General features: G+C 50.9%; 1 protein-coding gene across 1 annotated transcript in view; it reads left to right on the forward strand.

Annotated features, from left to right (window-relative positions):
- The first annotated feature begins 4,211 nt into the window (after window positions 1-4,211).
- SLC12A8 (solute carrier family 12 member 8) overlaps window positions 4,212-15,995 on the forward strand; it is a 52,388-nt gene continuing 40,604 nt past the window's right edge. Inside the window, exons 1-4 of the mRNA XM_077449753.1 lie at window positions 4,212-4,283; window positions 12,470-12,645; window positions 13,101-13,247; window positions 15,390-15,581. Of these exons, the coding sequence (XP_077305879.1) occupies window positions 12,571-12,645; window positions 13,101-13,247; window positions 15,390-15,581 (414 nt within the window). The 5' untranslated portion in view covers window positions 4,212-4,283; window positions 12,470-12,570. The remainder of the gene's footprint in view (window positions 4,284-12,469; window positions 12,646-13,100; window positions 13,248-15,389; window positions 15,582-15,995) is intronic.

Genomic DNA, 15,995 nt, shown 5'->3' on the forward strand with positions numbered 1-15,995 from the left:
TCTCTCTCCTCCCTCTCTTTCTCCTCCCTCCTCCCCCCTCTGTTGCTCCCACTGCTGTCAATCAATCCAGTGAATCGGGAGATGGGGGCGGAGTCTTACTGTCTGTGTCAATGGACGCAGCAGCAGGACTCTGGAGCGTGCCCACATGGGTGCCCCCATGGATAGCGGCTCTCTGTGGGGGGCACTCGATGAGGAGGAGCCAGGAATGCCAGCAGACCCAAGAAGAGGAGTCTGAAGAGAAATCTCTGCAATGGGATGCAGATGGTGAAAAAAAAAATCTGACAGGGGTTATAACACTCCCTTTACTCTATCCAAAATGAGAAAAAAAAGTTTTGCCCATAGTTCTGACTGTTGCGGGTGGGGGAGGGGATTCAACTTATTCCACCATCTCTCATCACTGGTCCCCTCACCCCAGAAATCGGATTACTTTCCAGATGATAGAAATCAGATAATAAGACTAGAAGGTGGAAGGGGACTCTGACCCCAGTGACCCCATCAGCAGCATATACACCCCCTGGGGGGGTCTTCTGGGTGTTCTCACCTGTTGTTGCCCCAGAGCCAGATCAGGTAATGACCCCCCCCCCCAGATTATCCAGAAAATAGGAATTCACAACCCCCCCCTCCAGGTTTTTCTTTCAACCCAAACCTGAAGAACCAGAAATACCAGAGAGGAGCTGAGAGGTCATCATACCGGGAAAATGTCCAATACCAAACTGAGGGGGGTGGGGTAGATCTGCGGGGGGATCTATGAACAGAGGGAGATAGATCTATGGGGGGATCTATGGGGGGTACTATGAGCGGAGGGAGAGAGATCTATGGGGGGATCTATGGGGGGTACTATGAGCGGAGGGAGAGAGATCTATGGGGGGATCTATGAGCAGGAAGGGGAAAAAGATCTATGGGGGATCTATGAGCGGAGAGAGAGAGAGATCTATGGGGGATCTATGAGCGGAGGGAGAGAGATCTATGGGGGGATCTATGAGCAGAGGGAGATAGATCTATGGGGGATCTATGAGCAGAGGGAGAGAGATCTATGGGGGATCTATGAGCAGAGGGAGATAGATCTATGGGGGGATCTATGAGCGGAAGGAGAGAGATCTATGGGGGGATCTATGAGCGGAGGGAGAGAGATCTATGGGGGGATCTATGGAGAGAGAGAGATCTATGGGGGATCTATGAGAGGAGGGAGAGAGATCTATGGGGGATCTATGAGCGGAGGGAGAGAGATCTATGGGGGATCTATGAGCAGAGGGAGATAGATCTATGGGGGATCTATGAGCAGAGGGAGATAGATCTATGGGGGATCTATGAGCAGAGGGAGATAGATCTATGGGGGATCTATGAGCGGAGGGAGAGAGATCTATGGGGGATCTATGAGCAGAGGGAGATAGATCTATGGGGGATCTATGAGCAGAGGGAGAGAGATCTATGGGGGATCTATGAGCAGAGGTAGATAGATTTATGGGGGATCTATGGAGAGAGAGAGAGATCTATGGGGGATCTATGAGAGGAGGGAGAGAGATCTATGGGGGATCTATTAGCGGAGGGAGAGAGATCTATGGGGGGATCTATGAGCGGAGGGAGAGAGATCTATGGGGGATCTATGAGCGGAGGGAGAGAGGTCTATGGGGGGATCTATGAGCGGAGGGAGAGAGATCTATGGGGGGATCTATGAGCGGAGGGAGAGAGATCTATGGGGGGATCTATGAGAGGAGGGAGAGAGATCTATGGGGATCTATGAGCGGAGGGAGGGAGATCTATGGGGGGATCTATGAGTGGAGGGAGAGAGATCTATGGGGGATCTTTGAGCGGAGGGAGAGAGATCTACGGGGGATCCATGAGCGGAGGGAGAAAGATCTATGGGGGGATCTATGAGCGGAGGGGGAGAGATCAATGGGGGGATCTATGAGCGGAGGGAGAGAGATCTACGGGGGATCTATGAGTGGAGGGAGAGAGATCTATGGGGGGATCTATGAGCGGAGGGAGAGAGATCTATGGGGGGATCTATGAGCGGAGGGAGAGAGATCTATGGGGGGATCTATGAGCGGAGGGAGAGAGATCAATGGGGGGATCTATGAGCAGAGGGGGAGAGATCAATGGGGGGATCTATGAGCGGAGGGAGAGAGATCTATGGGGGATCTATGAGCGGAGGGAGAGAGATCTATAGGGGGGATCTATGAGCGGAGGGAGAGAGATCAATGGGGGGATCTATGAGCGGAGGGAGAGAGATCTATGGGGGATCTATGAGCGGAGGGAGAGAGATCTATGGGGGGATCTATGAGCGGAGGGAGAGAGATCAATGGGGGGATCTATGACCAGAGGGAGAGAGATCTATGGGGGGATCTATGAGCAGAGGGAGAGAGATCTATGGGGGATCTATGAGCAGAGGGAGATAGATCTATGGGGGGATCTATGAGCGGAAGGAGAGAGATCTATGGGGGGATCTATGAGCGGAGGGAGAGAGATCTATGGGGGGATCTATGGAGAGAGAGAGATCTATGGGGGATCTATGAGAGGAGGGAGAGAGATCTATGGGGGATCTATGAGCGGAGGGAGAGAGATCTATGGGGGATCTATGAGCAGAGGGAGATAGATCTATGGGGGATCTATGAGCAGAGGGAGATAGATCTATGGGGGATCTATGAGCAGAGGGAGATAGATCTATGGGGGATCTATGAGCGGAGGGAGAGAGATCTATGGGGGATCTATGAGCAGAGGGAGATAGATCTATGGGGGATCTATGAGCAGAGGGAGAGAGATCTATGGGGGATCTATGAGCAGAGGTAGATAGATTTATGGGGGATCTATGGAGAGAGAGAGAGATCTATGGGGGATCTATGAGAGGAGGGAGAGAGATCTATGGGGGATCTATTAGCGGAGGGAGAGAGATCTATGGGGGGATCTATGAGCGGAGGGAGAGAGATCTATGGGGGGATCTATGAGCGGAGGGAGAGAGATCTATGGGGGATCTATGAGCGGAGGGAGAGAGGTCTATGGGGGGATCTATGAGCGGAGGGAGAGAGATCTATGGGGGGATCTATGAGCGGAGGGAGAGAGATCTATGGGGGGATCTATGAGAGGAGGGAGAGAGATCTATGGGGATCTATGAGCGGAGGGAGGGAGATCTATGGGGGGATCTATGAGTGGAGGGAGAGAGATCTATGGGGGATCTTTGAGCGGAGGGAGAGAGATCTACGGGGGATCCATGAGCGGAGGGAGAAAGATCTATGGGGGGATCTATGAGCGGAGGGGGAGAGATCAATGGGGGGATCTATGAGCGGAGGGAGAGAGATCTACGGGGGATCTATGAGTGGAGGGAGAGAGATCTATGGGGGGATCTATGAGCGGAGGGAGAAAGATCTATGGGGGGATCTATGAGCGGAGGGAGAGAGATCTATGGGGGAATCTATGAGCGGAGGGAGAGAGATCAATGGGGGGATCTATGAGCAGAGGGGGAGAGATCAATGGGGGGATCTATGAGCGGAGGGAGAGAGATCTATGGGGGATCTATGAGCGGAGGGAGAGAGATCTATGGGGGGATCTATGAGCGGAGGGAGAGAGATCAATGGGGGGATCTATGAGCGGAGGGAGAGAGATCTATGGGGGATCTATGAGCGGAGGGAGAGAGATCTATGGGGGGATCTATGAGCGGAGGGAGAGAGATCAATGGGGGGATCTATGACCAGAGGGAGAGAGATCTATGGGGGGATCTATGAGCGGAGGCAGAGAGATCTATGGAGGATCTATGAGCGGAGGGAGAGAGATCTATGGGGTGGCATCTATGAGCAGGGTAGGAGGGAGAGAGATCTCTGTGTGTGTGTGTGTGTGGGGGGGGGGTGTCTTTGAATAGAAGGAGAGGGGGAAAGATCTATGGGGGTGAGATCTACAGGGGGAGGGAGAGAGAGAGAGAGATCTATAGGGGGAGGGAGAGAGATCTATAGGGGGGAGGGAGAGAGATAGAAAGCTCTATGGTGGGGGGAAGGAGATCTGGGGGGGAGATATCTATGGTAGGGGGGATTTATTGGGGGAGGGGGGGGGGGTCATTGCACTGAGAGGAGTGATGCTTCTATAGGACTCTTCATTCCCGTGGTGCTACTCCGGAGTCACACCGGACTCCTCTCCGGTATATGGAGGCGATGAGCTCTCCTATCAGAGATCTCACTCCGATACTTTGTATCAGAGGGGCGGGGTCAGGTGTGACAGTGGGCGGGGCCGGACAAGTCACACGTGGCTCAGGTGACGCAGCGGACCGAACGGAGACCGGGAGGGAGTCGGAGGAGTCGGTGAGTGAGAGGCGGCCGGTGATCCCGGTGTACGGGGATATATCGGAATATATATACACCCCCCCCCCCCTATACTATATATATATATATATATATATATACACCTGTACATCGTACACCTGGCCCGTATATTCTGTGGACAGGCGGATGGTATATATATATATATATATATATATACACACTCCAACATCAGTATATATACAGGGATGTAGTCTCTGTATATACAGCGATATCAGTGTGTATAGAATATATAATAATATCTGATGACAGAAGTTTCAGTTGCAGATTTCTATTTCACTTGAAAGAAAAAAATATATATTTAAAGTGGACCTGTCACACCGTACCCATGGGGGTGGGGCAGACATTGTGTGGGTGTGGTCTTGGTTTTGGGGATCATACACTTTACAATCTGTACAATCTCCTGATTGGATCCCAATAGGAAGTCTTGTTAAGGTTGTCTCCCCATGTTGTTAATAATAATAATAATATCATTATTGGGGTTTTGTAAATCTAATGGAAATTGTACAGAAATTGTACAATCTGATTGTATAGTGTGTGTCCAGCTTTAGTGCAGCCCATGGATTGGTTGCCTCCTCTGTATATGACAGGTGTTCTTGATCCCGTGTGATTCAGTCGGAGTCACTTATAGGTGACCACACCGACCACGTGGTTCCATGGGGTCCTGAATGTACGTGGCACCTTCTACACCTCCCGAGCCCCCCTCCCCCCCCGGGTGGGTATACTGACAGTTACGCGGTCGTGCGACGCTGAACCCAAACAAAATTGATATAATTTTTCTCCCACAAATAGAACTTTATTTCGGTTGTATTTGATCAGCTCCGCGGTTTTTATTTTTTATGCTCTAAACAAAAAAAAAAAACTGACAATTTTGAAAAATAATTATTCTGGTATAAAACCTAAAAAAAAAAAAAAAAGTTCATTAGTTTTGGCCAAATTGTATTCTGCTACATATTTTTGATAAAAAAAAAAATCCCCAATAAGTGTATGTTGATTGGTTTATGTGAAAACCAGTGACGGCACGCTCAATAGGGGCACCGCCCCCAAAAATCCATACGCCCCGCCCCTAATCTACATGCAGGGCGCCCGCGGGCGCATGGATTCCAATGCTCCCCAAGCCTGCCCACTTGTGTGAGATTAGCAAATTAATAGTCTCTGTCTTCCTGATTCTCCTTCCGGCCAATCAGGAAGCAGGTCCTGAGACCTGATTGACCAGGAGTCTTGGGACTCCCGGCCAATCAGGTCTCAGGACCCACTTCCTGCTTGGCAGGGAGGAGAAGCATTATGGCCCTGGATCTTCCCTCCACAACCTCTCCCCACATGATCGTTTGATTGAGCGCCTGGGTGGGGGGCGCTTAGTTCGAGCATGCACCCTCCAAAATTTCAAGCACCAGCCTGCCACCACTAGTGAGAGCATTCTAGTGTCTACAGACTACTGCGATAGTGTGCCGGGCGCTCTGACACTAACTGATGCTGGGGGTGGGGGGGATTGACTAACTGCCAGTGACACTAATACAGTGATCAGAAATGATAATATGCACTGTCACTGTACTAATAACACTGGTTGGGAAGGGGTTAACATTTTAGGGCGATATGTACAGTATAATGTGTGCGGCTTTTACTAACTGATCTCTAAGTTTCTCATCCCTGCTTTGCAGGGAGAAGAAACGAAGAGATCCCTCCTTGTGTACAGAGCTAGGGATGGAATGTCAACACAGAGCTCTGGGCTGTGATTGGACACAGCCGATCAGCAGGTTCTGGCCTTGAATCAGCGGGTGGGACTCGCTCACAGGCTCCCTCCTGTGTACAATCCCAGCGGGTGCCCGGTGGGGGGAGCATGCATGCCCACATCTGGAAGTAGGCAGGGATGTACAGGCCACTTGTCCGCTCCGCAGTACATTGCGGGTAGACATGGGCGCCGTCAATAAATTCGTTTCATTCTGTTCCGTTACGATTCGTATTAAAATTAATTCGTACTTCGTATTTCGTGTCCGAAATTCCGTTTCGTACGAAACACGAATTTCCGTTCGGTTTGTTAATTTGTATGAACGACGTTCGTTACGATGAATTTAAAGGCAAAAATATACCTCAATATGACAGTCGATGCTGATGGAAGTTTGGTTTTTATCCGAAATACAAAATTCCGTTGAAGAATTTCCTGACCGAAAGAGAGAAGCGGATTGTCTGCCATGCACCGCTGGTCCAGTTTGCGCCTGCTCCTCCTGGGGCTGCTTATTATGAGGGGCTCCCACCATCCCTGTGCTATGCTGACTTCCTCCTGGGGCTGTACCTCTGCTGTGCATATTATGAGGGGCTCCCACCATCCCTGTGCTGTGCTGACTTCCTCATGGGGGTTCTTATTATGAGGGGCTCCCACCATCCCTGTGCTGTGCTGACTTCCTCCTGGGGCTGCTTATTATGAGGGGCTCCCACCATCCCTGTGCTATGCTGACTTCCTCCTGGGGCTGTACCTCTGCTGTGCATATTATGAGGGGCTCCCACCATCCCTGTGCTGTGCTGACTTCCTCCTGGGGCTGCTTATTATGAGGGGCTCCCACCATCCCTGTGCTGTGCTGACTTCCTCCTGGGGCTGCTTATTATGAGGGGCTCCCACCATCCCTGTGCTGTGCTGACTTCCTCCTGGGGCTTTACCTCTGCTGTGCATATTATGAGGGGCTCCCACCATCCCTGTGCTATGCTCATTATGAGGGGCTCCCACCATCCCTGTGCTATGCTGACATCCTCCTGGGGCTTCTTATTATGAGGGGCTCCCACTATCCCTGTGCTATGCTCATTATAAGGGGCTCCCACCATCCCTGTGTTATGCTGACTTTCTCCTGGGGCTGCTTAATATGAGGGGCTCACACCATCCCTGTGCTGTGCTGACTTCCTCCTGGGGCTGCTTATTATGAGGGGCTCCCACCATCCCTGTGCTGTGCTGATTTCTTACGGGTGCTGTACCTCTGCTGTGCTCATTATGAGGGGTTTCCACCATTCCTGTGCTGTACTGACATACTGAGCACAGCAGAGGTACAGCCCCAGGAGGAAGTCAGCACAGCACAGGAATTCGGACGCACGGCAATTCGTATTTCGGATCCTCCCGAACGTACGAATTTTGGGAAATTCGTACGAATATGGGATTCGTACGAAACGAATTGCACATGTCTAATTGCGGGCAGGTGGATGCTAAATGGTTAAAGAATCTGTTCCCAGCATTCCCCTCCCCCGTGATGTGTGGCTCCTCTTTGTATTGCTTCCTTTGTCTGACCATCCCCAGTGATCCACTCCCTCTGCGTTCCTATTAAGAACTGACCACACTAGGCATGAGAGCACAGCATGGCCTGTTCTCCAAAGACCTGTGCAAAGCCATTCACTGGGAAGATCAGTAGACTGTTGTTTCCCCTCCCTCAGCTCTCTAAGACCCTCATGCTGGTGAGAAGAAGGGGTAATGTGATCACTTTTATAATAATAATTAAAAAATGTGTGATTGTCAGTATTACATTGTATATCATGTATGTTGCGGTCGTTAAGGTGATTATCCAATAGTTTCTTGAAACTATTGATGCCCCCGCTGACACCACCGCCTGTGGAAGGGAATTCCACATCCTTGCAGCTCTTACAGTAAAGAACCCTTCTAATTTTAATGAGTGGATACGAGTCTTGTTAAACTCCCTTCTGGTATTTATATATTGTGGGGTCACCAGTCCGGTATTTATATATTGTGAGGTCACCAGTCCAGTATTTATATATTGTGGGGTCACCAGTCCGGTATTTATATATTGTGGGGTCACCAGTCTGGTATTTATATATTGTGAGGTCACCAGTCCGGTATTTATATATTGTGAGGTCACCAGTCCGGTATTTATATATTGTGGGGTCACAAGTCCGGTATTTATATATTGTGGGGTCACAAGTCCGGTATTTATATATTGTGGGGTCACCAGTCCGGTATTTATAATTTGTGGGGTCACCAGTCCGGTATTTATATATTGTCGGGTCACCAGTCCGGTATTTATATATTGTGGGGTCACCAGTCCGGTATTTATAAATTGTGGGGTCACCAGTCCGGTATTTGTATATTGTGGGGTCACCAGTCCGGTATTTGTATATTGTGGGGTCACCAGTCCGGTATTTGTATATTGTGGGGTCACCAGTCCGGTATTTGTATATTGTGGGGTCACCAGTCCGGTATTTAAATATTGTGGGGTCACCAGTCCGGTATTTAAATATTGTGGGGTCACCAGTCTGGTATTTGTATATTGTGGGGTCACCAGTCCGGTATTTATATATTGTGGGGTCACCAGTCTGGTATTTATATATTGTGGGGTCACCAGTCTGGTATTTATATATTGTGGGGTCACCAGTCCGGTATTTATATATTGTGGGGTCACCAGTCCGGTATTTATATATTGTGGGGTCACCAGTCCGGTATTTATATATTGTGGGATCAGTCCGGTATTTATATATTGTGGGGTCACCAGTCCGGTATTTATATATTGTGGGGTCACCAGTCCGGTATTTATATATTGTGGGATCAGTTCGGTATTTATATATTGTGGGGTCACCAGTCCGGTATTTATATATTGAGGGGTCACCAGTCCGGTATTTATATAATGAAATCATAGCCCCTCTCAGGCGTCTCTTCTCCAGAGAGAATAAGTTCAGAGCTCACAACCTTTCCTCATATCTAATATCCTCCAGACCCTTTATTAGCTTTGTTGCCCTTCTCTGTAGTCGCTCCATTTCCAGTACATCCTTCCTGAGGACTGGTGCCCAGAACTGGACAGTATACTCCAGGTGCGGCCGGACCAGAGTCTTGTAGAGGGGAGAATTATCCTTTTATCTCTGGAGTTGATCCCTTTTTAATGCCAATATTCTGTTTGCTTTGTTAGCAGCAGCTTGGCATTGCTGAGCCCATCATCTACTAGGACCCCCAGGTCCTTCCCCTCCTAGATCCCCCCAGAGGTTCCCCTCCCCCCAGTCTATAGATTGCAATCAGATTTTTGCCACACAAATGCATTATTTTACATTTTTCTACATTGAACTTCATTTGCCATGTAGTTGCCCCTCCCCCCATTCATTTGCTCAGATCTTCTTGCAAGGTTTCCACATCCTGCGGAGAAGTTATTGCCCTGCTTAGCTTAGTATCATCCACAAATCCAGAGATTGAACTGTTTACCCCATCCCCATCCTTCAGGTTTTTTTAATATCTTTGGGGTAAATGTTGGACATGGGGGTATCTCCTTGAGCTTTGGAGTACTTGTTGGGCATTATTTTTTATCGCTCAAATTTCAGGGTATCTCTTAGGGATTGAGTTACCTGTTGGTCCTTGAGGGTATCTCAAGGTTTGGGGTATCTGTTGGGCATTGGTGATATCTCATGGTTTCGGTTATGTGTTTGGTTTGGGGGCAGCTATGGGGCATTGAGGATTACTGTCGGGCATTTGGGGTGTCTCTCAAGGTTTGGGGTATCTGTCGGTAAGTGGAACTATCTGTTGGACATTGGGGACATCTCTAAAGGTTTGGGGTATCTGTTGGGGATTGGGGGTATCTCTTGGGCTTTGAAGTATCTGTTGTGTATTGGGGGTATCTCTTGTGCTTTGAAGTATCTGTTGTGTATTGGGGGTATCTCTTGTGCTTTGAAGTATCTGTTGGGGATTGGGGGTATCTCTTGGGCTTTGAAGTATCTGTTGGAGATTGGGGGTATCTCTTGGGCTTTGAAGTATATGTTGGGGATTGGGGGTATCTCTTGGGCTTTGAAGTATCTGTTGGAGATTGGGGGTATCTCTTGGGCTTTGAAGTATCTGTTGGGGATTGGGGGTATCTCTTGGGCTTTGAAGTATCTGTTGGAGATTGGGGGTATCTCTTGTGCTTTGAAGTATCTGTTGGGGATTGGGGGTATCTCTTGGGCTTTGAAGTATCTGTTGGAGATTGGGGGTATCTCTTGGGCTTTGAAGTATCTGTTGGAGATTGGGGGTATCTCTTGGGCTTTGAAGTATCTGTTGGGGATTGGAGGTATCTCTGGGGATTGGGGGTATCTCTTGGGCTTTGAAGTATATGTTGGGGATTGGGGGTATCTCTGGGGATTGGGGGTATCTCTGGGGATTGGGGGTATCTCTTGGGCTTTGAAGTATATGTTGGGGATTGGGGGTATCTCTGGGGATTGGGGGTATCTCTCGGGCTTTGAAGTATATGTTGGGGATTGGGGGTATCTCTTGGGCTTTGAAGTATCTGTTGGGGATTGGGGGTATCTCTCAGGCTTTGAAGTATCTGTTGGGGATTGGGGGTATCTCTCAGGCTTTGACGTATCTGTTGGGGATTGGGGGTATCTCTCGGGCTTTGAAGTATCTGTTGGGGATTGGGGGTATCTCTTGGGCTTTGAAATATCTGTTGGGGATTGGGGGTATCTCTTGGGCTTTGAAATATCTGTTGGGGATTGGGGGTATCTCTCGGGCTTTGAAGTATATGTTGGGGATTGGGGGTATCTCTTGGGCTTTGAAGTATCTGTTGGGGATTGGGGGTATCTCTCGGGCTTTGAAGTATATGTTGGGGATTAGGGGGATCTCTCGGGCTTTGAAGTATATGTTGGGGATTGGGGGTATCTCTCAGGCTTTGAAGCATATGTTGGGGATTGGGGGTATCTCTTGTGCTTTGACGTATCTGTTGGGGATTGGGGGTATCTCTCAGGCTTTGAAGTATCTGTTGTGTATTGGGGGTATCTCTCAGGCTTTGAAGCATATGTTGGGGATTGGGGGTATCTCTTGGGCTTTGAAGTATCTGTTGGGGATTGGGGGTATCTCTTGTGCTTTGACGTATCTGTTGGGGATTGGGGGTATCTCTTGGACTTTGAAGCATATGTTGGGGATTGGGGGTATCTCCTCAGGGTTCGGAGCATCTGTCAGTTATTGGTGGAATCTGTCAGGGTTTGGGGGTTTCTTTCAGACTTTGGGGTATCTGTTGGTGAAATCTGATGGGGATTGGGGGTATCTGTCCGGGTTTGGGGTATCTGTAGGGTGTCTCTTGGGCTCCCTGACTCTCCGGGATAAGATATCAGCACACCCCTCTGTTCTCTGTGGAGTTGGTTTGTAAACGTTGAAGATTTCTTCCGATGTTCCGGTGCAGTTTGTGCCGGATCCTGTCTGTGCCATTTATCGGTTTATTCCTCCTCCTGTCTCCAGTGGGGGAGATTTCCTGCACTTCCTGTACCAGAGACACAGCAGGAAGTGAGAGGAATCAGTGTGGGGGGTGGTGGAGATGTCGGTGACCCCAGTAGAGGGGGTGGAATATTGGTGACCCCTGAGTGGATGGCGGGCAGTGTTGGTCCCGGATACGAGGAGGAAGTAGAAGGCGGGTCGGGTGGAGGTTCCTGCGCTGTCAGGTTTACTCTCATTAACTCTTTCCAGGCTGAGGATAGGATTACAGCTGTGCTTTGTGTGTGTCGGCATTCGTACCGGGGGTGGGGGCGGGGGGGGGACCGGTGTAACAGGTGCTGCAATTCTCGCCGGTCTGGGAAACATTCCTGGGAGGGGGAGAGAGGAATGGAGGGGGGGAGGGGGATGTGTCCATATGGAGGTACGTCCACTGCATACACCCCATGTATGTCCCCCCCCCCCATACACCCCCAGTGCACACCCCAATCTGCAGATCTTGCAGGTTTTGGCCCCCTTTGTTTTATTTTTAGCGTTTTTTGTTTCTGCTGCGGACAATCCGGAGTCTTCATGTTTGTAGGTGAGGAAGCGACTTCCTGCCATCCTGTGCACCGATTGGGGGGGGGGGGGGGTTTGGGGGTGGTGAGGGGGTGGGTTTGGGGGGGGGGGCTAGTGAAGGGGCAGCAAGGATATAAAATGTCAGATTCGGTTTTTGAGCTCAGGGTTAAAGTTGTCACCAGAACAGGAACAGAGGGGAAATCTTCTAATGGGGACACCTGCTCCTGTGTTATCTGTGTAAGAGGGGATTTCCTCTCACTTCCTGTATGGATTCTGTAACAGGAAGTAAAGGGAAATTTCCTAGACAGGGCACAGAGGTCCCTACTGATCCCTCTTCTATCCAGAACATCAGATGAAATGTATTGGCCCCTCCATAAGCACCTCCTCCTGTAACATCTGATATCCTCATCATACCATATTCCACCAATCAGCACTTTGTATCATTTCTTCTGTTACATTGTAGCATCGCCATGAGACTGGGCGGGGTGCTGCGGCCTGGCTGGACTGGTCACGTGACTCTCTACAGGTGACATCATCGTGACGTCCTCACCACAAGATCCCAACATGAACGGTAGAATCAAATCCGGAAATATGGCGGAGAGCGGAAACATCACCGACCTCTTCCATGAGGACGCCCAGGTAGGCGGAGCCGAGGCGGTGCATTCCCTCCGCGTCTTTCCTTATATTCTATTCATTTGGTGTGAAGAGAATGTCTGTTCCCGTTGGCTCGTTCTGTCTTCTTATTGATCCTGAGAATTGTTTAACCCGGGGCCCCAATTCTCACACAAACCTTCCAGCTCAGTTCTCACCTCCATGTGTAACGTTCTATCCTCTTCCGGTTCCCCAACAGTGGTGGAGGAGCAGGTATGTTGGGACCTCAGGGGTGGGGACTGTAGTAGTGACATCATAGTGTCAGTCTTTCTATTTGTTGTGCTTTGTGTTGTGTGCTCTGCCACCCCCCACCCATGTGTTTTGGATGGAACATTCTACCCCCCTAATCTTCACACCCCCCCCCCCCCGGTCCCTTACCCCTCCCCCACTCTGGCCCAGATATTCGATGTTGGCTCACGTGTCTCCTTGTTTTCCTTGTCTAGGTGTCCCAGCTGCAGTCTCAGCCCTGGTGGAAGATCCAGCTGTTTGTCTGGGAACCGGTTCTCTTCGGGACGTGGGACGGCGTGTTCACATCCTGTATGATCAATATTTTTGGGGTGGTTTTATTTCTCCGCACCGGCTGGCTGGTGGTGAGTGTCAGCTTGTGGACCGCTCTGACGGCTGAACTGTCCTGAGTGCCATATGATGATGAAAGTACATTTTTAATAATAATTATGATTCTGGTGTGGTAATAATGTACCGCCTCTGAGAACCGATACCCCTGTGCCACCTCCTGAGGACCGACACCTCTGTACTACTGTCCCAAGGTCTGATACCCCTGTTCCACCTCCTGAGGACCAACACCCCTGTACTGTACCAAGATCTGACACCCCTGTAACACCACCTCCTGAGGACCGACACCCCTGTACTGTGCCAAGATCCTACACCCCTGTGCCGCCTCTGAGGACCGACACCCCTGTGCCGCCTCTGAGGACCGACACCCCTGTGCCACCTCTGAGGACCGACACCCCTGTGCCGCCTCTGAGGACCGACACCCCTGTGCCACCTCTGAGGACCCTGTACTGTCCCAAGGTCTGATACCCCTTGTGCCGCCTCTGAGGACCGTCACCCCTTGTGCCACCTCTGAGGACCGTCACCCCTTGTGCCGCCTCTGAGGACCATCACCCCTTGTGCCGCCTCTGAGGACCGACACCCCTGTGCCACCTCTATGTACCCTGTACTGTCCCAAGGTCTGATACCCCTTTGCCACCTCCTGAGGACCAACACCCCTGTACTGTACCAAGATCTGACACCCCTGTAACACCACCTCCTGAGGACCGACACCCCTGTACTGTGCCAAGTTCCTACACCCCTTGCCGCCTCTGAGGACCGACACCCCTGTGCCACCTCTGAGGACCCTGTACTGTCCCAAGGTCTGATACCCCTTGTGCCGCCTCTGAGGACCGTCACCCCTTGTGCCGCCTCTGAGGACCGTCACCCCTTGTGCCGCCTCTGAGGACCGACACCCCTGTGCCACCTCTATGGACCCTGTACTGTCCCAAGGTCTGATACCCCTTGTGCCGCCTCTGAGGACCAATACCCAAGTAGCGCCCCTGAGGACCGTCACCCCTTGTGCCGCCTCTGAGGACCGACACCCCTGTGCCACCTCTATGGACCCTGTACTGTCCCAAGGTCTGATACCCCTGTGCCACCTCCTGAGGACCAACACCCCTGTACTGTACCAAGATGTGACACCCCTGTAACACCACCTCCTGAGGACCGACACCCCTGTACTGTGCCAAGATCCGACACCCCTGTGCCACCTCTGAGGACCCTGTACTGTCCCAAGGTCTGATACCCCTGTGCTGCCTCTGGGGACCGTCACCCCTTGTGCCGCCTCTGAGGACCATCACCCCTTGTGCGGCCTCTGAGGACCGTCACCCCTTGTGCGGCCTCTGAGGACCGACACCCCTGTGCCACCTCTATGGACCCTGTACTGTCCCAAGGTCTGATACCCCTGTAGCACCTCTGAGGACCAATACCCAAGTAGCGCCCCTAAGAGGTGGAACCAAGCTGAATTACCAACTCTGAGGTAAATTTTTAACTTTGCCTCCAAGTCTTAATTTTGGAGCTGTTGCCTGCAGTACTTCTTCTTCTCCACAAGATGTCCTTTGTCCTAACATGTGGTGGCACTGTACACTTTCTGTTGGCTATTTGCAGCAGGCAAATGCCACATATCCAGGTCACAGTCTACCCGTGTATATGGCAATCCATACCAGCTGGTTCCACAGTGACCTTCATCTCGTGTGCTCTCATTGGGATCTCCATCCAATAGAACGCCTTTGGGATGAGGCTCAATGAGGTTTGCTGGGTGAAATGCTGTACACCATTAAATGCAGAATACTAATCATCCCATAAGGGGGGGGGGGGAAATCCTTACAAGATGTCCGGCTCTATGTTGGTACCTCGGCTGTTCTGGAGACAGCAGGAGGTCCGACCCGCCACTAGAGACGTGGACCTAATAAAGTGTCCAGGGATTTTCTATTGTAATACCCAATTTCAGCCTGTAGATGTCACTGTAATAGCACCACAGGAACTCACCTGGGATAACATTGTAAATATTTATAGTTGTATTTATTTATTTGTGTGTTTTTTTTTTTTTTTTTTTTTTTTTTTAATTTTCATCCTCATCAGAAGAAAGTTCCGGAACACAGAACAGACCCGCAATGATGACATTTCACTCTCTCTTTATTCTGTCATTTCTGGCTCACTGAGTCCTGTTCTCCTCGCAGGGTAACACCGGCATCCTCCTCGGCATCTTCCTGGTGTCCTTCGTCATCCTGGTGGCGCTGGTGACGGTGTTATCGGGAATCGGCGTGTGTGAACGGTGCAGCATAGGCAATGGCGGCGTATACTCCATGATCTCCACCGTCCTGGGGGGGAAGGTTGGAGGAACGGTGGGGCTCCTCTACATATTCGGACAGGTGAGGGGATGAAATGATTGTGTAAATATTCTGTCTAAATATGTGACTTCATCTGTGCCTTAAGGTGCACTTATCTCCGCCATCATCCTCATCGGAAGAAAAATATGAAATAATACTTTCCTTACACCTGACGCCTGGCCGCACCGGGCTCTGTGCTCCTGGCCGCACCGGGCTCTGTGCTCCTGGCCGCACCGGGCTCTGTGCTCCTGGCCGCACCGGGCTCTGTGCTCCTGGCCGCACCGGGCTCTGTGCTCCTGGCCGCACTGGGCTCTGTGCTCCTGGCCGCACTGGGCTCTGTGCTCCTGGCCGCACTGGGCTCTGTGCTCCTGGCCGCACTGGGCTCTGTGCTCCTGGCCGCACTGGGCTCTGTGCTCCTGGCCGCACTGGGCTCTGTGCTCCTGGCCGCACCGGGCT

The sequence above is a fragment of the Lithobates pipiens genome, unplaced genomic scaffold, assembly GCF_037356315.1.
Source record: "Lithobates pipiens isolate NorthernLeopardFrog02 unplaced genomic scaffold, aLitPip1_a1.2 Scaffold_22, whole genome shotgun sequence".
Lineage (NCBI taxonomy): Eukaryota > Metazoa > Chordata > Amphibia > Anura > Ranidae > Lithobates > Lithobates pipiens.